A 26,012-nucleotide genomic window follows, 5' to 3' on the forward strand; every position below is an offset into this window, starting at 1 on the left:
AATATAGCTATTTTCCAGCTTGAGTATTAACTAAAAGCAAATCTTCTACTGTGCACCCATTCATCAAGTGCCCTGGTTAGCTAAATGTGATATTAGTTTTATTTCAGGCTTAAATACATTAGGAAAATAACTTCTGTAGCACTAATTTAATTTAGTCTTAACATACAATTCTAGAACTGTTCTGTTGATCAGCTTCATAAGCCACTTCAAGCCACTGAATAACAATTACAAAAATCACTATCTTTGGGACATTCAATTAATGATAATTATATCAATTAGTAGCACCAGTTAGTAAATTGTACATGTTTCACATGGCAATTGTTGTTATCCATCTACAGATTGAGTTTTATCTACTGTGAAAGAATTTCTGAATGCTTTAAAAAATAAATAGGAGTGGTGTGAGTGAGCTCTCCTAAAGCTCCTAAACACTGCCATGGGCTGCAGTTCCATGAAGAGGGTAAAGTGGATCCTGGAGGATAATTTCCCAAATTCCAGGTTATCTGTTTTGCCACAGAATTTCTGTGGGACTCTGCAAGTTGCTAGGGTCCAAATCCAGACAGATATTTTAATTTAAATTGCTTAAAATTCAGTGGGATATAGGCTTTTCCAAGCCTGGCTAAGTTTGGACCTCGGCCTTCCGTGACTGAGTTTCTACCACTGAAAGAAAATGTAAAAATCACTCAGAAACATAAAGTACAGTAATTGAAAAAAAAAAATTCAAACCCATGAAATTTTCATCCATCAAAACCATTTTCCTAATGGCCATAAATTAGTTGATGAAGCTGGAAATTGTTGGTTGATTTAGAAACAGAGATGTGTTCGCTTGCCAAAATAAAATGCATTTTTTCAGCCTATAGATGCAAGGGGCACAAGCACAGCTCATGTGGCACCCAACCCATAGCACAGTGGGGCAAGCTTCAAACCCACAACCCCTGGCTCTGGAGTTATTTAATGTTATCAGATTTGGGGTTTTTAGATAGATCTCAGCATCCCAGTAATTGCCTGTTTGCACCACTGCTTTAAACTTCCATTACATGTCTGCTGTGGGGGTGGGAAAGTGAAGAGAAGAAACATTTTGTACAGCCATGCAGTAAGAAAATATTGATGTAATATTATGAAAAATGCCAATCACTTGTTTTTAAAATTTTAAAAGTTTAATAGTAATAAAATGGTTATAAAGATAGTAATATAATTAGAGTAATAAAAATTTGAACAATTGAGATTAGGACAATACGAGGCAATAAAAACAAAGTTATGGGCAGTCTGGGTAAAGCTGTTCAAGTGTTGTTTTAGTTTACTGCATTGTTTATTTTATCTTTTTATGTTCTTCCCTACTAAAGAACTGTTATTCCTGCTCCCATATTTTTGCCTGAGACCCCCCCCTTAATTTCAAATTTATAGCAATTCGGAGGGAGGGGGTTTACATTTTCCATTTCAGGGGAGGCTCCTGCCTTCCTTAGCAGACACCTGTCTTTCCAAACCTAGACAGAACTCTAGCTGCCCAACTCATCTTCCTAATTTATGAGAGAGGAAAACAACAGGAAATGAAGAGCCACAAACCAGGATGATTTCATGAATAAGATAATCAAAATAGGGATACTTCATCTGTAATATCACAGATGTCTTCTTGACAACCAGTGTTTTAGCAATTACATTGCCTCATGCAAATATTTTTTGTTATAAGCATTTTCCACTTTTAGGGGAAGATTATCTGGATTTAGAGAGGAAGTAGTAACTTCTGTCAGTGGCTGATTAGTGTGTGTGCAAAGGAAGCACTGGGTAGGGATTCACAAGTCTTTGGGAAAAAATGATGTTCCAGTCTCAAAGGTAATTAAGCATCAAGAACCCAAATGCCAAGATTCAGATGAGAAATCTTTAAACCATGACGAAGCTTTTCCATATGTAAAAATTGATCCCAAACCATCAGATGCTTTCTAAAATATTGACTGTTACCAGCACATTAATTGCCTATCGATTTGTCCAGTTACAAAGACAAAAAGGCTCCACGTAGGATTTGAATAACAAAAGATAATTTGTTCAGCAGTTCATTTTCAGCTTTTCAATCAGTCTTAATAAGTCTGGATCTGAAGTGCATTTCTAAACCTGCACTTTAAAAGGTGGCTGTGTCTGTATAAAACATTTTCAGCGGATGTGAATAGCACAAAGATGTTTTGTGTCTTGTACTCACTCATCATGACTTAAAATAACAGCATCTGAGTTGGCTGCAGGGCTACAGTCAGGTTAAAAGCCCACCAAGCTGAGCCCAGGTCACCACTGCGTTGTGCCACTCACTCCAATGACATGAATTGAATGTTACCAGAATAAAATGGATTGTAGCAAAGTAACCAACCACAGCCTTAGTGAAATTGAACACGCGGACACGAGCGAGTTATTAAACCATAATCATATGGATTTGTAGGATGGTTGGTCTTCTGTTCTCACTTATCAGTCAGGAAATATCGATAAGATACACAAATACATGTCCTCACCTCGATGGCAGAACAATATAGCAACGTGCAAAGAAGAGAGCTGAGTAAGGAATGCACAGTTCAAGGAGTCAAGGCTATATTTTATATATGCAAGGGCAGAGAAAAAACCCCAAAACCCTATGGATGACAAATGAGATGCTCTTAAAGCCTCCTTGGACAATTCTATTTCAATCAGAAAAGAGGAGATGAAAAATTACTCTCAGTGGGGAAATGAAGGACAAACATAATTTCAACATTAAAACAAGGTTGATGAAAATCTCCTCGCCTTTGTCCTTCTACCAGCTAGGTTTTATGACTAAGAAAAATGGGCACACACCATATGATAAATTTCAGAACTGCTTAGAGGAAAATCAAGAGTGCAGCCTGAAGGGAGCTTTGTTCTGTTATCAAGAGCTGCAAAATCATCTTTTATCATTATTGGCATACAAATGTAACCTCCCCTCCAAATAATAATACTCCCCTCCAGGCAATAACTGCAGTCTTTCCAGACTTCTACAATGCAGACACATTCAATTCCTATTTAAAAAACAGAAAAAATTGTTGCTGGGGAATGGCACTAGGACCTGCAGCATGGAAGACTAGCAGAAAACAGAGCTGGTCTTCAGAGGCCAGGCACACATTAACCTTGGGATGAAGTTTAGCAGTGTCATGGGGGTTCTAAATTCACACCAAAGCCCTTTCCACAACAGTGCACTGCCAGTGCAGGTGTTGGACAGCGACCCCACTAGCAGGATCCCGTGGAAGACAGGGCAGAAAAGCAGCTGGATGGTGGATCTGTGTCCAGCAGCCTGTACAAACCATGACAAGATCCCACTCCATGTGCACGAGCATCTCTGGCTCACAGCCACTCCTGTCATTCTTTAATTTGAATTAATGAACACATGTAACAAGTTATTCAGCATGTTCAAGTCAAGAGTACTTCACTTATCACAAATCTACTATGAAGACTCGTAACGAGGACACAGACAATAATGGAAGATTTTTCCCTAATGTTAAAAAAAAAATAGGTAATATAAAAAAAGTGCTTTAGGAAACAGAAGCAAAGTAGATTGCAAAACATCTCATGCTCAAAACCACACAGATTCAATGCTTTAGTTAATGTACTGCAATGAATCCTCAGTATCCACATGTTTAAAAGTGCAGACCTTTCTAATGCTTGTTTTTACATTAGCATTTTATTTTCTTCTTCCAGGCAATTGATACCACTTACATTTTCCAAGGACTTACAAAGGGGAAAATAAATAAAATAAAATAAATATAAAACCCCTACAATTAGCACTGAAATAATGTTGTAATCGTGTACTAAAAAGAATGCAAAAGAGTACTAGAATTGTAAAGTGCTAAACAAAATTATGGCTTAGGTTTCTCCAGGAAATAGAATTGACTGGACTTCAATTCACTCCGAATTCCCACGGTTTATTGTCAGAATGAGAAATAAAATCTACCATATCTCTCTCCTCTTGCCAGTTTAAGGAGCAAAGTCTCCATCAAAGGGTTCAGCAGAGGAAAGCAAAAGGGAATCATGCAGAAGAAATCCACCAAAACCTATATCAAAACAAGCCCACCCACCCCAGCCCATGCCAAAAAAAAGTGGAAAGACATCCTATAGCACACAACAGCTCCCCAAAACCATTCACCATTAAACTAATGATTTCCCTCTCTGTTTTTAGAGCCAAAATGCATTTCCTTTGCAAATACTTTATTTTCAGCAGAACCAGAGGTTCCTCCTCAGTCCTGAGCCCCGCTGGGATGGGACCCAAGAGCTCTTCTGCTAACTGTGAAGGAGCACCCTGGAGAAATGTGACCCAAGCTGTTAAAGACAATGGGAAGTCCAAGCTTCCAGAAAGAGCTGTTCCAACAACAAAGCTGGAGCTATTTGGCACTTTTCACTGCCGGGTGAGGGGGAACCTGAGGCTGCAAAGCCTCTTTGAAGCCTGTTAGAACACGGCTTTAGGAGCTTGGTGCTGTCACCTCAGAGCAGGTGGCTGAAACGCTAAGAACAAAGAACCCCAGTGCAGGATCAATGGCACTTTGCCGGGAGGTGTCAGGAAACCTGCAGTGCTTTTCACACAGCAGTAAACAACACTGCTCTCCCTGCAGGAACTCGGGGCACCTGAGCACTAAAGGAAGGCTGGGAGCTCCTCAGAGTGCTGAGGCTTTTGGAACGGCCTCTGGCATTCTCAAGCACAGCCAGAGAGAGTGAAAAGCCTCTGTGGGTATTAAATAATCTGCTAAGAAGCTGCACCAGCTTTGATGTTCAGGCAACCTTCCCCTGGTTTTATTAAAAGTGGTTGAAAAGCATGTAGCAATAGCAGGAAGAACAGCAGTGAAGCCTAAAAATGCTGTACAAACCCAAACAGAAGAACAGAACTGAATATTGTCTTCTATTTAATTCAACTCGGTAAATCCCGGGGATGAAGCAAAACACAGGAGAGACTTTAGGATTTAATATTAGTTCTGATTTTTTCCTGATCCTATTTATACCAACATCACTGTTTATAATGCACAGATTACTCCCCACACCTGACCACAACTAGAAATACTCAGAATGCGAATTCAGGAGAGGTAACTGCTTGGTTGGGCATAATTTATTCATCAATTCAGGCTTTCAAGTTGACCCGTACTTTTCCAGAATAAAACCCCTGCTTTTAAGGATGTTCCATGCAGAAGCATCACACTACCAGGGATGAAATCAAAAATGTGCAGAGAAAGCAGCAGAGAGAATTATCACCTTCACTGCGGCGTATTACAAAAAGTGGTTAGAGGCCACAGCTTGGTGTTTTTCATATCTACTCAGTAATTTCCTCTATTTCTGACAGAGTTGTGTCTCAGCACCCCACAAGCCTGTTCAGGTCCCTTATGAAAAAGTTTAATGATATGTTTTGATGAATTTTGCCTTTCCATTATTAAGATAATAATCTTTTACAGAAAATATGACCAGAGTATACAGAAGCAGCTCTTCTTTCATTATGAGGAGAGGGCAAAGACCACTGTTCTAAATTAAGATTCCTGAATTCTCCAAGTTTAAGCACACAATCCATAAAATGATATAATTGAAAAAAAAGGGACACACACACAAAGAACTGAATGTTTATTTGATGTATCTAAGCCTAGGATTTCTCAGAACACTGCCTGAGATTCCTAAATGGGAGAACTCAGATGTGAGTCTCAAATGGCTGGTTCCTGGCCAGTTTATTCAGCTACTTAGCTGCTGACAGCATTTAAATATAGTAAATTATTTATATTAATGAGAAAATAATTTCAGTCATTAATTGCAGTTGTTTCATGCTCCTCCACCCTAAAATTACTGAGCTGTGCCTCCCTCTGAGGAGAAAAATCCACACCAAACCACAATAGGAGAAAAGTTTTAAGCCACGACTGAAATTGGCCATCATATAAAAACAGATAAACATGGGACCACCTGATTTTATTTTAGAGCTTTTGATTAGTGAAAATTGAAAAAGTGACTACAGTACACCTCATAAAATAAGCCAACATCTCCCGCAGATCCTGAATTTCAGTCATTTCTACCAGACAGCATTCTCTTCATTCCATAGTATGCCAAACAAGAGCCAGGTTTCCAGTTCAACACCCACCATGATTACAACTTTCAGACTTTGTTGTAAAACTTCAGAGACACCTCAAAGGTGAACAAACAAACAAAACAATCTTTCCAAAGCAGCAGTCCAGGACAAATCCCCATGCTGTGCCTTTCCATACTAACAACAAAAAGAACCCACAAGAAGCCCAAATCACAGAGATGCACTCGAATCAAGCTGCTATTTTAACTTTGTTCTCCTTCCAGCACAGTTCACAGCAATTGTGGCTTCTACCACTTGACTGGGCTTTGTCCTCGTGACTGTTCTGTCTTCACATAAGTGTCATAGAGTTCTCTCAGATGCAACAGCAGCTCCTCCAAGTTGTCCCCTGTCAGCGCAGACAGCGCGATGACCCTCTCAGCTACCTGCTCCCTAAGGAGTGCCAGATTGATCCTGGACTGAGCAAGGTCAATCTTATTCCCAATCACAACACAAGGCCTCTCAGACAAGCCTTTTTCATATGCTTCCAGTTCGTATTTCAAGTCTTGCAGCTGGACCCAGGGCTGAGGCACAGAGAGATCCAGCACGTACAAGAGGAAGCGGCAGCGCTCGATGTGCCTCAGGAAGGCCATCCCCAGCCCACGGTTCTGATGAGCACCTTTGATTAGGCCAGGAATGTCAGCAACTACAAGAGAAATTTCACAGTGAATCCAGCAGATCCAATAAAAACCCCCCAAAAATCCCCCCAGCGTCTTACTGGCCAGTGTCAGTACTTTTAGAATTATGTCTCAGTGCCTCAATGTTAAAGCACAACTCAGGCTAAGTTTGCTGCTGTTATCTTTCAAAACACCTAAATTTAGATTACTCCAGTGCAGACAGAACACAGACTGACAGTTTGGCACTAAGGGTACCTACAGGTGAAGGTGAAATAGGCTTTCAGTAGAGTTTTCTTTGAAGTTCTTTAGAACTAGCAAGAACACTACAGAGCTCCTGAATCTGTTTCTGCAGCATTTTAAAGCATTTACAAAGGTGACACAAATTGCTATCAAGGTACACACAACAAACTTCAAATTCTTACCTGCCACTTGTTCGTAGTCTTGATAGTGGACAACGCCAACGTGGGGGTTTAGGGTTGTGAATGGGTAGGCAGCCACAGCTGGCTTTGCCCGGGAGATGGCTCTCAAAAGTGAGGATTTGCCAGCATTGGGAAAGCCCACCTGGAATACAAACACACAGATTTCTCAATCTTTAACAAATCTGCAAAATTCTGCTAGACCAGACAGTTATTCTGCAGCTGTTGGACTACATCAAGAACATTTTGCAGCAAAGCATAACTTTCACAGGTTTGCCAGCTGGTGCTAGAATATTTCCATAATCAAATACAAAAATAGCTTAAGCTCAAAGTTGACTGAGCATTTTTCATTTCAGAGGATGATAAACCTGTCACTAACAAAGTCAAATGTTTAAGATCTGTAAAAAGAGAAATATAAGGATAAAACAGATTATTTGAACTTGATCATCTAGAAAAAAAAACCAAACCCAAAACCAAGGAAACAAACCAATGTACAAGAATTCTCTTTACTGTACTGTTCATCTGCAGAACCAGCAGGCAAAGCTGCTGTACATCATCAGCAACCACTGATGAATCTCGTTTCTCTATGTATAGTATGGATTTGAGCAGAAGTAGGACAACACCAAGTAGCACGAGAGTGACAGCTCTGTGAATCACTTTGGACACCCTTCTACCAAGTCACAGCAAGAAAGCATCGAGCTGTGTCTCCAAACAAGCAAGCCAGGGGCTAAGAAAATGTTATCTCACATTATTTCTTCAGTCAGTCAAATGGAAGCTGAACCAACAGAAACTCACCAATCCTGCATGAGCTGCTGTCTTGAGCTCCAGATGAAGGACCCTCTCCTGACCTGGCTCTCCTGGAGTAAATAATTTCGGAGCGCGGTTTTCGTTGGAGAGAAAGAAGCGATTCCCTTTCCCTCCAGCTCCTCCATAAGCTGCAATGTACTCTTCTCCATGCTGGGTGAGGTCAGCCACAACTTCACCATCCTCCTTCACCAAGGTACCGACAGGGACCTCAAAGGGAAGAGGTGCAGGCATTACACCGAAGCTCAAAACCTGCAGCAGATCCTCCACCAGCTGATTTCAGGTTTGCTGAAAATCACTCCTGCATATTCTCAAGGCGAGATGCCCAACAAGAGAGTTGTCTTTCATGAAACTTACTTTCTGAACTCAAACAGCACTGTCAGACACTTACCCTAATTAAACACACGAGATTAGCACAACAGTAAGGTTCTCCTGCTTGAAAATCAGCCATGTACCAAGATACCATGCAGCAGGCAACAGCCACTGACTTACTTTAACATACTTGTGTGCACCGTTAGCTCCGTAGCAGTTTTTGCTTCCTCCTCTCTCTCCATGAAATCCCTGATAGAAGCGGAACACTGAAGAAAGTGATTTCATTTGCTGGTCAGCTGAAAAGCAAAAGACACACATTTTGAACACATTGCTTTAGTGAAACAGGCACAGGAAAGCCAACTCTTCACTGTTCTTTCCCTTTCTGAATACTGCATGAGTGCACATCCTATTTACTATTTATTGTCCCTATTTTTTATTTACTGTCTCAACAGTAACATATCAGGGAAGACTAACATCAGTCTAAGTCGTGATGAAGTTTAACTGTGTGTACTTAGCTGTTTAGGTTTATTAATGTGGTTGTTCCAAACGAAAATTAATTTGCTAGATTAGATTTTACAGCAGGGTGGTGGTGGTAGAAGCAGCTTTGTTCATCTTAAGAGGAAAATTTAATCACATCTTAACACAGTCAGGCAACACTCACTAAAGTATCTGCAAAATATCTCAATGTTCAAAATTCTTTCTAAGGCTGTCAGTGTCATTTATGTCCTCCTTACCACAGCTCAAGACAAAACTTCAAAAGCAAAGAAATAACCATTTTAACCTTTTTGCCATTTACCGTTTCTTACCATCCATGCAGGGCTGTTTTTGCTGGGGTGGGGTGTTAAGCAAGAAGACAACAACACAAAAACAGATTCAGTGAGGTTTACCTTTAAAAATGACATGACCCCCATCACCTCCATTGCCACCGTCAGGACCTCCAAACACTTTTCTGGGCTCACTGTGGAAGGAATGGCCCCCGTCTCCTCCTTGTCCTCCAACCACGCGCACTTTCCGCTGATCCACGAAGTAACGTGTCTGCAACAAGGGTGGGGGTTGCTACCTTTAAGAGCAATTGATCAGACTCATCTTCCAAGAAGTTTTAGTTGTTAGCCAGACCTGCTATTTTTAACCATGATGAATTTCATTCAACAGTAAAAAAAAAAAAAAAAATCAGAACTCTGAACCAGAATTCTGCTGGCATTCACAAATCAACTAAATGCAGTGTACTGAGTGTAATAATAAAGAAAAACGGATCTCATATTTCAAGTGTTTTTAAGAACTTTTTAAAAAGCAAGTGCCTAAGGCTATGCTATGTTGATATAACTATCTATCTCCAGAAAAGGGGCTGAAATTCCCAAGGGAAAATATTAGGGAAGTACATTCATTGACAGGTGGAATTGCTTACACAGAGGGATGAAAAGAGAAAGCATGACTCTGATCACGGTAACTTTCTAATTCTGTCCGTTTCTAAGGGACTCCATAATGAGAATGAGCTTTAAGGGTCACTTTAAATAAAGGGCACAAAGAGTACGTGAGGAAGAAAAAGTGTTATTAGTGTTACGATACCAAAGATAAGCAACTGAACAAAAACCTTCTCTCACCTGAACTTTTGGTAAGCAAATTTATACTACTACTAAAAAGCCGCTTTTAGAAAGTATTTGGCACCACCACATGGCGAAACAATAAACTATGGCTTTTAATGGGGAGTGATTTATGGATCATTAGAAAATAAGATTTTTCAGAGACGTGTAAATATAAAAATAAGATGAAGAATAAAGTCTAGGAATCCTGAAGTTTCTCTGACATAAAGTGATGCTTGTTTGGCAGCTGACTACACCGCAAGAGGAAAATACCAGTGAGAAATAAACCAATATTTTAGATTTAAAACTAAAAAAAAAAAAAACATTTTAGAGCTTTAGCTTTAAAAACCTTTTTACTTTCTAGACTTATGGATGCTTCCCGCCCAAAGAGGCCCAAGGGGAAGTGGACCGCTGCTACGATCACTGTGAGCACCGAGAACATCGCGGGGCGGCCTCATTTCCTCACTATTCTGGAATTCAATTATATTTTAGCCAGTATTTCCTCACTCCAGAAGCACCAGCGGCGGGAGGCACCCCGAACTCGCAGAGAGCCCAGCACTTACCAGCTGCCGCTCCGAAATGGCTCTCTTTTGCCTCAGCCGCCGGTCCTTGGCGCACCGGCCGCAGGTCGTGGAGAAAGCCGGCGGGCTGACCAGGAGCAGCACCGGCTTCCAGGGGCTGCGGCCGCTGCCCCCGGCCCCGCAGCGCCTCAGCGAGCTGCCCAGCCCGGCCCCACACAGCACCGCCATGGAGGGACACGGCCCCGCCTCGGCCTCCCGGGCGCAGCCGCTGCGGCGAAGCCGCGCCCCCGGCAGCCCCGGCCCGCCTCAGCACCGCTCAGCACCGCCTCAGCACCGCCTCAGCACCGCTCAGCACCGCCTCAGCACCGCCTCAGCCCGGCCTCAGCACCGCCTCAGCCCGGCCTCAGCACGGCCTCAGCACCGCCTCAGCACTGCCTCAGCCCGGCCTCTGCACCGCCTCAGCCCGGCCTCTGCACCGCCTCAGCCCGGCCTCAGCCCGGCCTCTGCACCGCCTCAGCGCCGCCTCAGCCCGGCCTCAGCGCCGCCTCAGCCCGGCCTCTGCACCGCCTCAGCCCGGCCTCTGCACCGCCTCAGCCCGGCCTCTGCACCGCCTCAGCCCGGCCTCAGCCCCGGCAGCGCCGCCTCAGCACCGCCTCAGCCCGGCCTCAGCCCGGCCTCTGCACCGCCTCAGCCCGGCCTCAGCCCGGCCTCTGCACCGCCTCAGCCCCCAGCAGCCCCGCCTCAGCCCGGCCCCGGCCTGTGAGGGCTGGGGCAGCCCGCGAGGCGCAGAATCCAGAATGACTTGGGCTGGAAGGGATCTTAAAGATCATCTCGTTCCCCCTTCTACTATCCCAGCTTGCACCAAGCCCCGTCCAGCCTGGCCTTGAGCGCTTCCAAGGCTGGAGCAGGCACCCTGTGCCAGGGCCTCCCGCCCCTCACAGTACCGAGCATCCTCCTAACACCCCATCTAACCCTGCCCTCTGCCAGCTCGAAGCCATTTCCCCTTGTCTCGTCACTCCAGGCCTTTGCAAATAGTCTCTTTCTGTCTTTCTTACAGCTCCCTTCAGGCACGGGAAGGCTGCAGGTAAGGCACCCCAAAGTTGCCCTAAGCAGGCTGAACAATGGCGATTCTCTCAGCCTTTCCTCATGGCAGAGCTGCTCCATCCCTCTGATCAGCTTGGTCCTCTGGGCCCTCTTCAACACGTCCATGCCCTGAGGAGCAGAATTCTCCCTCCCTTGCTGCCCACGCCGGGATCAGCCCAGCACCCGGGGGATTTCTGGGCTGAGGCATGGCCAGCTCTCACCCATCAGCACCCCCAAGGAAAGGGTAACCTGTGCTACCCATTCCATCTGCCACAAGAAAAGTACCATCAAATCCGCTTTCAGATAATATTTAAACTAAACCATTTTCAAGCATTCTGTATTACAAAACAGAAAATGATACAATTCATGGAAGAAGTCAAAATGCTGGCATCACTTTGTTTCCACATTAATACATAAAAATGGATGACACATTAAATAAACGTTTTGTTATTAACAATTAGAAATATTAACACCAAAAAATCATGTATAAATTAGGAAATAAATGTACAAACTATTTTCAAAGTGCTCTTTCAAATACATTATATACACAACATTCACGAAGTTCTTAATGTAAGACATTTCAGATTGATGTAATGTTGCTGTTTCGGTTTAAGTGTTGTTCATATTCTCTCAAAAGCATTTCAGCACTTTCAAAAACCACATAAAAGGCGCATTCCCAAATTGGCAAAGAGCAATATTGCATTCTTCTGGCTACCTGTAATAGTAATTATTATAAAGAAAACAATCTTACTTCCTTTCTGTTCCTTGCTATTTGAGAGTACTTATTTGTATGAAAACACCAGCAGAAAAGATGAGAGAAGTGAGGACTGACTGAAAAAAAAGTCTTCTATTTTACCAGTAGTTGCAATTATTAACATAGGAAGGACAGTGCTTGGACAACATTTAACAGTAAACTTCCTAGTTGTCCAGTTAAAGATTTTATTCTAAAGGAAAAAAAAAGTAATGAATTGAGAGATTTGTTTTCCTTGTGGTCTTTGTTTTTCAAAATATAAAGTACTCGAAATCCCATAAATAACACCAGTCAGACAAAGAAAAGGAGAAAATCCTACACAGTGTATTTACTTTTGTAAATTTGCAATTAATCTCATATCAAAAAATGTTTGTGGGCTACACAGCCACCCCAGCTTTTTGCTTCAGACAAATTTGGACACAGTATTTTGTTCAACACTTATATAAGCACTTTAAAAGCGCCCTTTTTTTCACCCCCCCCCCCCCAAAGACTTTATAAGAACATATAAAACTGAATAGAAGCGACTTACATTGTTCATACTGATTTTTACATACCACTAGTTTTTCTCTCTAAATTCTCCCTCTATAGGTATTCTCTCACTGGTTGACCCCATTAATAGCTCCTCTCTCTATATGCATAATAGTGTCTCACAATTAAAGCTGAATTTAATTGCTTGTCTGCAATAAAAATGCTTTTTTTTTTTCTTTTACCTCTGAACTATTTTTCTGTCAAGCTACAATAGGAAAATAAAAGTGACGATGAGCTGTGAGAACAACAGACCACCAAATTTGACAATATTTATGGTTATAATGCTTGCTGGGGAATCTGAGCAAGGGCAGCACAAGAATCAGAATGAAGAAGGATGCCAAGCCACCTGCTTGCAAAATTTGGCACAAAAATGTATGTGCAAGTTATAAAATTTGGAGTAGGATATTCAAGATGTGACTCTGCCAGATGTTCTTCTCAGCTAAGCACGATATGAAGCAATATTGATGTCGAGCAGGCTGACACTGCAGGTCTCAGAGCTCCCTTCTGGTCTTCTTTCCACGACAGAAATACCTTTGTTTACATGGACATATAAAAGGTGCCTCTATTTATTAGCATTTCTATGATCATAGGTTTGGATCCTCCTTCTGTACCTTTCACAACAGAAACGTGGACTTATGCAGATTACTGAATTTTAGGATTTGGGCAGGTATTATAGAAGCTGCAGTAATTTTTTGTCATATGGCATAGAACTGACATTTTATAAGGAATGTATCCATCCCCTTGTTCTGTAGAAGTAAACTGAAGAGCCATGGATTTTGGAGGCTGGCAGATAATCTTCAATGCATCCAGTTAAAAAAAGATCAATAACTTACCACAGGGAACTTCCCTGGACTGAGATGTGACTGATGGGCTTTGCATTGGGCCAGACTGCAGAACAACCTGGCTGTTTTCCAGAACGGGGCACAACTGTGATCTAATGATCCTAAAGCTATTCAGAAACATCAAGAATGGGACAAGAGAGGGTAAATGGAAAACTTCTGTGTTGTATCAACATACAGTACTATACACAGCACCAAATATCAAACCATTAAAGCATTGTCTTGTTACCAGTAGTGCACTGCTTCATATCCAGCATGAAATGAATACTGTTCACATACAGACGCTGCTTTGTGCTAAGGGGTAACCAACATAGTACAATTAATCAAAACTGCCTGTACATCCAGTTCAAAAGATTGAGATACTATTGAAAGGAATCTGACACAGCACTGTATTCCTTTATTGCTGGTAATTTCCATATTGTCCCTGTAAAAAAAAAAAAAAAAAAAGAAATGTTGAAGGATAATATATTGGAGGCTCATTGCAAGTTAGGCAATATTCCTTTTGGTCTGTGAATTTTACAAGACCTACTGAAGTATCACCCATACACCTGCACCAAATTATCAGACAGATTTGTAGACAGAGCTAACAGCCAGGTCTGCTCTTTCAGAGCAGAGATTTAGACCATTTACCTGCTCATAGCCATAAGGCCTCTGTTGCTGAGCGGATGGGCCTGTCTGGGAAGCTCTGTAACTTCCATATTGCTGCCCCTGTCCCTGTTGGTAGCTGGAATACTGTGAAGAGGCTCCTTGTGCAGGACCTGAGAAGACAGCAAAATTCATTACAGGCAGTAAAATCCATTACAGGCTTGATTTGCTGGAGTTTTTGAGTTAACTCAATCTAAAACATGATGCTAACAAAGTAAGCTCTGTGAGTAAATTCTGCCCAGACCTCCTCTCTAGGTTGACACTAGGAGGTGTTAATACTAATAATGATATAGTTGCAGCAGTGTAAACTTCAGATTTTAAACCTTGCTCAAAAAATGTCATAATACTTCTAAGTGAAGTCTCTCTGAAATCTGTATTGGCACAGCTCAGTTATGACCTCTGTGCAAACTACCTTGCCTTTATTTTAGTGAAAACTGCATGTTTAAATTCCTCTCTAATCTGGCTGTGCCACCATAAGCAACAGAGGAGTGATCCTCTGGACTGCTGATGTTCTTTTTTATGTCAGTTCAGAAGGACTAGGTGTGTAGGAGGCCTGGGAACCCAGGCAGTGACCTCCTGATGATGTTTATTAAAGTCAACATGAAGAAAATGTGTATTTTCTAACTTCTATCAAAAGAGAGAGGGATTCAGGATGGAATGCAGTGCTTTACTTATGTATGTTACTGCCCAGAATCCCTTTACTAGATCTTTGGCTAATTTTGGTACATTGTTAATCCAAGGTTAATCAAGGAAATAGTTTACAGCCTATTTTAGCTTAGGAATGGAGGCATCAGGGTGAAACATTGCAAACACTTGACCAGCCACTGAAAGTTTTCTTACCATATCCTTGCTGTTGTCCTGGGTAACTCTGTTGATTTGGGTATTGCTGCTGGGAATATGTTTGCTGTTGTGCAGCTCCCTGTTGGTATCCTGCCTGCTGCTGGCTGTACTGAGAATTTCCTGGAGAGGGAAATATTGGAATTGTTTGGTCACAGATGAGGCAGGTATTTCATGGTACATGTGGATCATAAGGAAAACAAAGGCAGAAGGAGTCTTGGTCTAGAACTCATACACAAATACTTTTCTTATAAACAGATGATTGGATTTTGCCAAGCAAGATGTTTATTTCTCCAGTGATTTTTAATTCTTTTGAATAGGAGAGTTACTTATTTATACACATCAATAAACAAAGAAACAGAGAAACAACCTGTTCCCCGAAGTAATTTTTTTATGCCAGAAGGGCTTCAGACGAAAAAGCCACAAAGATAAGTCTGCCAGGGTAAATAGCTCCTTTCTCAAGAAGCCCTCTCCTTTTATTTTCTTCTAGATAATGATGTTTATTCATATATCCCAGAAAGACCATGTACCTAGCTGTTACTGGTATTTTTTTTTAAAATACCTATGATGGAAATTCCATTTGCTGTATCCTGAAACAACAAAATGAACAAAGGCTCTATAGAAGACATCGCTTCTCCTAAATGCCACCTTGCTTCATCATAATTCAGTTAATAGTACCAGTTAATTTAGAGTTCAGATATCTTAATAATGTATTGGATTTACTGTTAATATTTTGCTGTGTTTTCCTACCTCCTTCATAGTAGTGTTGTGTAGAGTCGTCAAACGACCGGTCGTAGCTCTGTTCAGTATAGGATGACTGCTGATAGGCATAATCACCATGTCCTGCAAGCAGTCACAAAGATCTGTCAGATTCACTCTTAATGGGACCAGAGGCACAGTGTTGAATGTATATTTAATATGTATTATGAAGCTGCTTATGCACCTAGAGGAGGCTAAGAGCAAATACAGACCCCTTAGGGAGAATATTGAACACGAGGCAAGGCAAGTCACACCAATGGACAGAACTCTTGTGTTTACTAATCCAAATTGGGCTTTGGGCTCCTCTTGGAGCAGTTTATATAGCAGGGTGCACTGATGTGCATGTTTTGTACCAGGCTCCCATCCCCTGGGGTTCTAATTTTCCAGCATTTAAACTGGAAATGAAGCCAAATAGGTTTCCATGTCCTTGGATGTGGCAGCTGTGGTGCTTTGCACTTTAGCAGTATCCCGGTGAGCCCAGCTCAGAGGAATTACCATCTGGATAGTATTGCTGATTCATAGGTTCTGATGAGCCTTGGCCATGACTGTACTGCTCACTGTAATATTCTTCCTGACCCATGTACTGCTGCGAGGAACCTGCAAGGCACAAGACGAGGCAGACTGAGCCTGTGGACTCCTAAGGGATGTGTTTCTCTTATCTAAAATTTTTATTTTAAGAAAACGAAGTTTATGTCTGGAAAAGCAAACAATTGAGAGCAGTTATAAAGGTGTTTTTCTCACTAGAAAAAGGAAACAAATTTGTATTCTCAGACAGAGATGGTTGAAATTGAAATCACACAACAGTCAGTAAGACATCCTAGAATCACTCACTTCTGCAGCAACACTGAAAGTAAGGGCTGCATTTCATCTACTAATCTGAGTTATTAGAAAGCACAGGAATGGATTCCGTGCTCAAGAGCACAGTCAGAATTAAATATATTTTCATTAATACATTAATTTGTTTCTTAGCAAAATTCAGTTTATTTTAGAATCAGTCTAGCAGCTTTATTACCTCTTAGAACTTTATCCAGAGAGGTCTTAGAGCATGGTAGTTATCCTCTGGTGTTTTCCTTTCCTTGGCCTAATTTTTCATTCTAACTGCTGGCAAACTGTATCTTCTTTCCAGAAATGTGTTCCTTGCTAACTGTGCCATGTTAGGGCTGATCCAACACCATGAGAAAGAATTGAATAGATTCCCAGTGCCTTGAATGAACTGGATATCAAATTGTTTATCTTTTCTTTAGAGATTTATAATCCCTTTTAGACAGAATTATTTTTCTAAACACCCAAAATAATTAAATAGATGAATCTTGAAAATAGATTTAAGTTTATCTCATTGTCATGATACTTGCACCATTCAGGATTTCCTGTGCTCCTGGGTGGGATTCTCTGTTTGTAAATGTGACTTGGAAATTTTGGTGACACGTACCCCACAGGACAGACTGAGTGCCATCAGTCTAAAGAGAGTTCTATCAGCAATCTGACAGCAATTTTACCTTGCTGTGAAGCTCTGTAAGGGCCCATGGGTCGCTGCCCCATCATGCTGTTGCCTTGGTTGCTCTGGCTCATCATGGCAATGGAGGACTGTCCCTGGTAGTGCTGGCTCCCTCCTTGTGCAGAGTTGTAATGTGACGTTGCTGCTTGCTGGTGCATCATGGAGACTACAATGGACATGGAAAAGACTGTTTTCCAAAGATGAACATGGAGCAGTTCTCTCCTAGTCTCCTTAGAAGCAAGTTAAAACCTTCAGCTAACATGCACCCTGATAATTCGTTGAATTTTCCACAGGGGGAGATGTTTTCCTACTGGATTTATTTACTCTTCTGTACTGGAATCCAGAAGGGATCTTATTACATGGTCAGTTCTTGCCATTTGTTTCAGCAGGTATTTAAAAATACACCCAGCCCTTGATTATTATTAGCTTACTTAAAAGAATGTAAACCTTATGGCAGTAGGGTTAAAGGAAGAAACAAGAAATGATGTTTGTTCCTGTCTACCTCCTGACTATTTCATTGCTGCATTTCTTTTCTAATATATTCTTTCTTGTGCTTCCATCTTCTCATACATCTGATGATTACAGAGTTTAAGTATACTGATATTCTAGCATTTATTTGATTCCTAAATTTCATGCTGCTGTAAAGAATTCTAAAGCATCAGACATCCTATTCAATGTGATTCAACTAGCAAACTTTTTTTTTAATTAAGAGACTGAGTTGTCTGCTAGTCTCTTAACGCCCTGCAAACAATGTGAAGTACCAATAAAATAACAAAATGGGCTAGTAATGTACAAACAGTCAATGTGTTATATATACCCTGGCAGGTTCTTGTGCTTGGGTAAAGGTGCTGCTCAGATCCCTCCCATGGCTGTGGGATTTGCTGCCAGGGCTATCAGACAATGCTGCTGCACCTCCACCTGACCCTCTTTTCCCCAGCTCAGCCCAAACCATGGCGAGTCAGCCTAAGTTACAGCAAGCCTGAAACTCTTCTGAATTACACTGGCGCCTGAAATTCAGAGATACCTTAAAGCTGTCTTTTCCTCTGGTACATTTGTCACTCTCCACAGGAAATATTTACAAAACAAAGTTATGTGTGGCAAACCCGCTGAGGTCAGTGGAAAGTCAAGGTGGCCCAGGAGGAGGAAGAGGGAGTTACCTGGGTTGGACTGCATGTTGATGTTTGTTCGAGACACGTAATTGCCTATCGAGCCCTGGCCTTGCATTGGCACGTTCTGAGAGGCAGGCACTGTGTGGCTGTAACCAGGGCCAGTCCCATGGCTGCTGACAGTCATGCTCAGAGAGGTCGTGGGCATGGTGTTCTGGCCTGACTGCTGCATAGACACGTGGTTAGGACCTACAAAAATCAGAGAGAGCAACAGGAAAATCTCAGCTATTAGTGGCCAAGCACAGGGAGCACGAGGCCTCGCGGCCTTTCTGAAATACCTTATGATAAGGCAAAACAAAACCAACAAAAGTCCTCATTATTAACACTCCCTGTTATGTACAGAGAAATTAAAACTGCCTGCTGCACAGTTAGAGCAAACCTCCTCTTCCTGGCAGCCAAATCCAGGCTGTACAGGATTGCGGGAAGAACAAAACCAGCAGCAATGCCCTACAACCACTTCCTTGCAGGCAGAATTAAAAAATGCCAGGATTTCAGGTACTTCAGAAAATACATGGACTCTGGAGACATCCCAGCCTTTTGAAATTTGTCTTCTCCTTCCTCTTGTCCTGCAGTTGATTCCTTTTCCCCCTTCACACAAGCAGTGGCAATGGGAAGGCACAGCAGTGGCTGAGAGACACTCTGCACATTGCTGCATCCACTATTCCTAGTGGATATAAATATATATAACTAGTACTAAATAGTTTGAGTATATAAAACTATATATAACTATATAGTTCCTCTATAACCAGCTCACCTTCTTAGCTGGAGCTTCTGAAGTACCAATGCAGCCTCTGCTCAGAGAACAAGCCTCCCTCTCCCTTTCCTGAAGTTTGACTAAAAGTACCTCAGAGGAAGATAAACTTTCCAAGTCACCATTACAATCCCAGTTGTTACTCCCTTCCCAACATCAGAATGTAATCATCAGTTGTTCCAGATACATCCTGGGTTTGTATCATTCCTACTTATCTGGCAGTGTGTTTATTTTTCAGAATTCTGTTGCAGTTGGGCAGCTAATATTGGGGGAAATGGGGTTTTTATTTGTTGTTTATTGCTGGAAATAGTTTTATGAATGAGTTTTGCAAAGTTGTTTTCACTGTATATTGTTTCTATCCAAGTTGTGAGGGTGCATATTGTTTATCTAAATTCAGCCATATTGTTGTCAATCTCAATTAATTTAGGCAGAATGCAGGATCCTTAGAGGAGGCAGAATTATGCTGCTGTGTTTAAATAACGATATTTTAATTCAGGGTTATTAAGTGTATCTGCAGCCTCTGAGAAACATCTAACTCATTTAGAACAAACCTCATTAATTACCCTTAATGGTTTTCATAGACATCAAAATTAGAATGTTTGCTGTAAATTATGATATTTTCCTCTGATGAAGAGATGCAAGCAGCAGTTTCAACATGAGACAGAGAGCAAGCTCTCCTGAAATCAGTGGAGCTGGGTCAAAATGCTGCTACAGAAAATTACCTCTGTGTTTTGCTCTGGTTTGTTTAAGTTGTAAAGCTGATCCTGGTGCAACACAAGGTCACACAGTGTATGAATGGAGATAGAGCTGCCTTGAGTGAGAGGTGAGTGAAGCAAGTGTTGGTAAACCTTGCCTTATTTGCATGGGAAAAATTAGAGATTCTTGCCCCTCTTTAAAAAAAAAAAAAAAAAGTTGGCTAATTTGTGATTCTAAGGGAAAATATATGGATGACTCCAGTCCTCAGGACTTCTAGTCTGGTTCTTTCAATCAGCAGCAAATTACTCTAAAGATCTGGAGGAGGCTGGAGAGCAAATCAGAAAACCAACAACAGTAGCACTGAAAATGTCTTTTCTTAATAACACAAAACAATGTTTTGACTGAGTTAATGTATTACTCATACTCGGTATTAAATCTTTCAAAACAAAGGCCCTGAAAAATTTAGTAAGTTCACTTTACAGGTCCCTTATCCAATCGTGTAAAAGGTACAATAGGCTTGACCACAAAGGGAGTTTCAAAAACTCAGAAGTAATTTCATGGCTTGTGTCTGCTCTTGAGTTCCCCTGCCAAGGTCTGTGATTTTACAATCAGATATTTCTATTTATAGAAACTGGTTTTGCTCTCTGTTACTCTGGGAGACACCCACAGAAACAACTGACTGAATAACTATGATCTACAAAACAAACAGATTATTCAGAATATAAAATGCACATATTAAAAATTGTTTTTCAATTAGCTTAGTTGCATGAACAAAATCAAACAGCAGATTATATTATCTTATTAATATGAAATGTCTCTGCAAATTCTTTGACTGTGTAATACAACCTCTGCAAGCTTCTGTAGAGGACAAAGACTGCTGCAACACCAAATGATTTGTAAGGAGAAATGAATCCTGGAAGGTCTTTGCAATCTGAAGGCTTGGTTGTGTGGTCAGTCATGCAAGCAATTCCATTTTACCCTGGCCAACCCTGCCACTTCCATGACAAAAATACTGCAACGTATAATTTTTCTTACTAAAAACTTGGATGCATCTTTACTCGGTGATTTTCATCATACATTTTTTTTAAAGTCTTTAAATTCCCCTGCAGAAACACAAAGCACTCTGCAGAAGCCAACATCATTCCTGCCCGTAGCCATTTTGTGGTGATTTCAGCATGTGCCTGAAATCCCCATATGCCTGAAAGGTGAGTTAGGAGAGGTCTTTTCCAGCTCTCTAAGTATATTCTGCATTAATGATTTTGTTGCCAGGCAACAGCAAAGCAGCACAAAGGGGACCAAAGCTCACCATTGCTAATCTGACTCTGCATGAGGGAGGAAGGAGGAAGGCCGGTCCCGATGGCATCGCTGAGATTGCTCTGCGAGTGGAGGGATTGGTTGGATGCACTCTGACTCATCCCTCCCGGGCCCAAGTTTATATTTTGCGTTGGTGGCTGTGAAAAAAAAAACAAGGAGGAAAAGCAAAATTTTAGTTCGGTTTTGAATTAGAAAAATAGCAGCCCCCAAATTAGCCTGGCTATGACTGAAAGCTGCCTGGGTTAAATACGCGTTTGCTTTGCTTTTTGGGTAAATCTTTCTCGGTTTGACTCCTCTGTGTGAATGACATTGAGCATGACAGAGCAGCTGACAGGCAGCAGCACGGCGAAGGGCTTGAAATTACTGTGTTTGTCACAGAGTGTGGCTTCTGCGCTCGTTCCTCTGCACTCGGATGGATTTCCAAACACAACCACTGCGGGGAATGCATTAGCAAAGACAACACGGGAGCGTGGTGACAGACTGACCTTTGCCAAGCTATGCTGCAGTTTGTGTTATGTGTGGTACTTCCCAAATCAATCCGCTGAGCAGGAATAACAACATGTGTAAAGACAAACAGATGCCCGAGTGTTGAATTAGAATTTTGACATAAAACAGCAGCATTTTTTTCTCCCAAGTAAAGAAGAGAGTAAGAACAGGTAAGAATATTGGATCTGGAACAAATGGAGCTGTTCAGATCTGCACCACTGCATCATAACCCTTGAGTTATGGGACAGAGATTAACACAAATGTCCCAAAGAACATAATTTAAACACAGTAAAAGTAACTTTTGATTGTGGTCTACTTGGCCACTTCAAAACTTTCAGCTGGAAGAATACTAAAAACCAGTTCATTTATAGTGATCACTGAGAGAATCAAAGAACATTTCCCTCTGGGGCACAGCTAATGTATCTGAGGAAAATAACTATGATATTAGTTAACTAATAACTAATTATTAGCTACAATAATTGTACTGGTACTTACAGCAGGAAGCAAGGACTGCATATTCTGGTTAGAGTCTGCTATTGTTGCCAAGTAAACCAGGTTTCTGTGCAAGATTTGTTGGTATCTACAGAACAAGGAGTAAAGCTCATTTGGAAAGGGTTAACAATACACAAAATTCCGAGTATTTATCTTTTTCCCCCCCCTATTTACAAACGGTTGATTAAATTACCTTAACCCATTTTTAATGTGTCCTAATAAACAGCAGTAGCAATGGCCTGTGTCTGTGCTGTCATTCTTCCCATCAAGGATCAGTGTGCTCAGCACCTCTTTTATAAAAGGATAAACTTTGGGGAAGAGAGAGACAAAACACACCCTCCTTTGAAAGCACTTTGAACTGTGGAGCTGGGACCTCCGTCTTTGAGGACTGATACCCAGTCAGCTGCTCCAACAATCAGACACTCTTCCCTTCTCTGTCTAACAAGGACCCTGACAGGAATGAAATCCCAGAACTCCAAAGCCCAAAACCTGTTTTCCCTGCCAGCAAGATGAGAAGAACATGATTTTTTTCAAGAGTGCTCTAACTGGAGTGTTTACTCAAGTAAGCACCACCAGAACCATTTATGCTTCTTCACAGTTCTCCATGAATTGGAAAAGCTCCTAGAAAGGAACAGGAGTGTTTCCAAGAGTGAACCAACAGCTGTGCCACTGAGCAAAGGGAAGAGTCAGACTTCAGGAAACATTTCTAGCAAACTCCCCAATTCGTGATACTCACTGAGTACATTCTGCAGTTTTCCCCTTGCTCTGATAATCCATAATACATTGTATTAGGTGGTGATTTTCATCTAGCATCTGCATAAAAGAAATAGGACCAGAACATGTTACTATGAGAATTGAATAAAAGTCCTGCATTTTTGTGTTTCTCCACCCTCCTTGGCACTGGATGGTGTTTTGTGCAGTTTTGTTGCTTTGGCTGCTGTAAATTTCCTGCATGTGGCTTTACTGAGCCACAAGGTTGATTCACTTATTGACAGTTATCTTTAAAGTAGTTACTTGAAATACTCATACAGAAGAATTCATGCACTTAGCTTGTTCCTTGAATGGCAGATGAATTCTGATGCTGAAGAAGGAAAACACGTTCACTATGTGTTATCTCTGCCTCATCCCAAAGTATCACCTTTCCAAAAGGTCAGGTATTACTAACACGCCTACTTTTAATTAGGAAACAAACTTTCAAACAATTAAACCTGCTCCTTTTCCTGCACAGGACTAGAGCATGCTGACAGCTGAACCTGATGAAGTACAAAATTTGCATCACTGCAGCTACTGAAACCATGTTTAAGAGAATTATATCCCAATATGTCCTTACTTTTATTTAATGAGCTCATAATGTGATCAAAAGCTTAAAATATCCTTTGATTTGTTCTGAAATTTCAGATACCTTAGTTTGTCCCTTTCCCCCAGATTTCCTGTGAATGCAGCACACTTTCTGCAGGTGAATGAATAAAAAAAAATAATACCAGCATGTAGAAATTTAGATTTGCCTCTGGCACAGTAGAACTTGGAGGTACCACTGCTGTCAAGGGCTTGCAAGATTGGGCTTTTGAACCACTGTGTCACCAGGGCAGGAGAGCTCTTGAGGAAAAACCATTTCTGGTTCAGAACTGAATTTCACTGCCCTGGAAATGCTATCTGATGAACTGTTTCAGAGGAGCACCACCACTACTCTATTGCCAAAAGCTCTAAGTTCCTCCATGTGAAATCTATTTTAGGAATATTTGATACTGGGATAAGAACAGCTTTGAAAGGCTATTAAAATTGAGTTAATAAATAAAACTAAGCTGCTTATATAATATGAATGCAAATAAGAACAATATTTTTCATTGAAATTTGTATATGTTCTCAAAAGCTCACTTTAATGAGGATTTTTGGAGGTTTTTTTCCCTCCTACTCTCTCTGCTCCATTTTCTTTCTTGACTATAAATCCCACCCAGTTCCTGGGCCTGCAAGTCTCTTCCTCAGCATTGCTCTTTGTCAAAGAGAAGATCACTGCCAACAGCCCAACACTGAGGAACAGCCCCAAAGTAACCTGCCAGCAAATGCACCTGAGATGGGAAATGGTTCCACTCACTCTTTTCAAAGAAAGAACACTTTGAAGCTTCCATGAAGTTTATGAATATGCAAAAAGGAAAAGGGCTTGAAACTCGAACAGAAGACACTTTATCTGCCCTTTGTCTGTGGGTTTAATTACAAACAACTGAATGATGAAATCATTCCAACTGATTTGGAGGTTAGAGGAAGACTTATTCACCGAGTCTGAAATATTTCAGTATTTGAAACGAATTGGCTCAGGACACCACGTGCTGCAAGAGCTCCTCAGAGCAGGATGTTTCCAAACAGCCTCCTGAGATGCAAGTCATCTCTCCAGCCTCTCTGGTGGCAGTCTGTTCTGCCCTCGCCTCTGCTCTGCCACACGCCGCCACCGAGGGGATTCTTGTCCCCTCCAAGTCACAAAGTGGCACCAGATCACGGCTTGGCTGCACAGCCCCCGGTGACAGCTGCTGTGCTGGCAGCGGCGCTTCTGCACCGGCCACTGTCAGCCAAGGGACCTCAGGGAGCTCACAGCTGGCTGCCACCAACACCTGAGCCCTGGGGAGCGGCCAGAATGACAGCAAAACGCACCTGACAAACAGCAGTGACAGTAACAACATTGCATTTATGGACATTTCCAGCCTCGTCGCTCCTGACCGTCACCTTCTGCAGGAGAAGGGTGCCAGGGTCTGCTTGTGCTGCCAGTCCTGGGAAATAGGAAACAATAACTTCCCAACTCGGCACCCTCTGATTTGGCCTCCACATGAGACCCATGTGGGGATCTCCTCTCCAGAGAAAATCTTTCAGAACCTTTGTTCGTCATTAAGCACCAATACACACATCACAATAACAATAATAATAATAATAGTAATAGTTTATGAAAAATTCCAGTGGCTGGTGCTCCCTCTATCTTCTGAGAGATTAAAATTCTGCATCCAGATACAAAAGAAAAGCCTTGCAAATTCAGTATTTTATTTCAATTCATTTTTTTTAGGTTGGATTCTTTGGGGGCCAGAAGCTGACATACCATCATAAATTAATCGCATATTTGCAAATTTCATTGCCGTTTCCCAATGTATGCTTGGCAGCGTTTCCCCTTGGCGAGCAGCAGGGATAACGTGCCATCCCGATTTTATTCCCTACGTCCTTCTCTCGCTCTCTTTGCAGCGATCTGAACACCTTTGCTTTGTTCCACCTCCTCCTCCTCCTCCTCCTTCCCCCACCTCTCTCTCTCCAGCTGTCCATCTCTGCAGCCCTCGCAAATTCACGAGTTTTCCTGATCGCCCTAGAAATCAGCCTCCAGCTGCAGGAGCATGGGCAGAATAAATGTCTAAAATTGTCTGTATAAAAGCATGCTCTTTTACCTTCTGGATAGTTTGCTGGGTGACCTCCCCTTTGCCTCTTGGGCGAGCAGAAGCAAAGGCAACCGACATGGTGGGGGATTTTTATGTGTCTATAATATATCGGTTCCAGGCTCTAATAATATTGTTATTATCTGGCTGCTATTGCCGTGCGAGGATTCTCCGCAGTGCACGGCCAGGGGGGCGCCCGCAGATGGTACGATCTGCGCCCCGCGAACACCCGCGGGCGCCGCGCCCCGCGCCGCCGGGCACCGCCCCCGCCGCGCCCCTCCGAGCCCCCGCGGCGGCGGGGCGGCGGCGGCGGCGGCTGTTCGGGGAGGGCACGGGAGCGGCGCCGCCGCCGCCTCCCCGCCGCCCGCACATGGTGCGGTCCCGGCCGCCGGGCTCCCGCCGCCTCGGCCGCGCCGCCCGCTGCGCCAACTGCGTACGCCGGCTGCGTA

General features: G+C 42.2%; 2 protein-coding genes across 2 annotated transcripts; both read right to left on the reverse strand.

Annotated features, from left to right (window-relative positions):
- Positions 1-5,570: 5,570 nt before the first annotated feature.
- On the reverse strand, positions 5,571-10,602 carry MTG2 (mitochondrial ribosome associated GTPase 2). Its single transcript, XM_038159367.1, has 6 exons — positions 10,360-10,602; positions 9,104-9,251; positions 8,397-8,512; positions 7,896-8,114; positions 7,107-7,245; positions 5,571-6,713 (listed from the first exon to the last, which is right to left on the reverse strand). Exons 1-6 carry the CDS (start codon positions 10,543-10,545, stop codon positions 6,319-6,321), a joined length of 1,203 nt encoding a protein of 400 aa, XP_038015295.1. The 5' UTR covers positions 10,546-10,602; the 3' UTR covers positions 5,571-6,318.
- A 1,090-nt stretch (positions 10,603-11,692) lies between these two features.
- On the reverse strand, positions 11,693-25,774 carry SS18L1 (SS18L1 subunit of BAF chromatin remodeling complex). The gene is made up of 11 exons (XM_038158853.1): positions 25,576-25,774; positions 22,896-22,972; positions 22,163-22,247; positions 21,174-21,318; positions 18,412-18,609; positions 17,256-17,420; positions 16,255-16,356; positions 15,751-15,843; positions 15,004-15,123; positions 14,149-14,276; positions 11,693-13,942 (listed from the first exon to the last, which is right to left on the reverse strand). The coding sequence occupies exons 1-11, from the start codon at positions 25,642-25,644 to the stop codon at positions 13,916-13,918; spliced, it is 1,209 nt and encodes a 402-aa protein (XP_038014781.1). The 5' UTR covers positions 25,645-25,774; the 3' UTR covers positions 11,693-13,915.
- Positions 25,775-26,012: the final 238 nt, after the last annotated feature.

The sequence above is a fragment of the Motacilla alba genome, chromosome 20, assembly GCF_015832195.1.
Source record: "Motacilla alba alba isolate MOTALB_02 chromosome 20, Motacilla_alba_V1.0_pri, whole genome shotgun sequence".
NCBI classification, from domain to species: domain Eukaryota; kingdom Metazoa; phylum Chordata; class Aves; order Passeriformes; family Motacillidae; genus Motacilla; species Motacilla alba.

Excerpts from the sequence above, each read along its gene's own strand:
- MTG2 (XM_038159367.1), bottom strand. The coding sequence starts at position 10,545 with ATGGCGGTGCTGTGTGGGGCCGGGCTGGGCAGCTCGCTGAGGCGCTGC. Across the intron at positions 7,246-7,895 it reads CAGCAGCTCATGCAGGATTG|GTGGGCTTTCCCAATGCTGG; the intron begins GTGAGTTTCTGT and ends TTTGTATTCCAG. Across the intron at positions 6,714-7,106 it reads AGACTACGAACAAGTGGCAG|TTGCTGACATTCCTGGCCTA; the intron begins GTAAGAATTTGA and ends TTTCTCTTGTAG.
- SS18L1 (XM_038158853.1), bottom strand. The coding sequence starts at position 25,644 with ATGTCGGTTGCCTTTGCTTCTGCTCGCCCAAGAGGCAAAGGGGAGGTC. Across the intron at positions 22,973-25,575 it reads CCCAGCAAACTATCCAGAAG|ATGCTAGATGAAAATCACCA; the intron begins GTAAAAGAGCAT and ends TCTTTTATGCAG. Across the intron at positions 15,124-15,750 it reads ACAACACTACTATGAAGGAG|GAAATTCTCAGTACAGCCAG; the intron begins GTAGGAAAACAC and ends TTCCCTCTCCAG.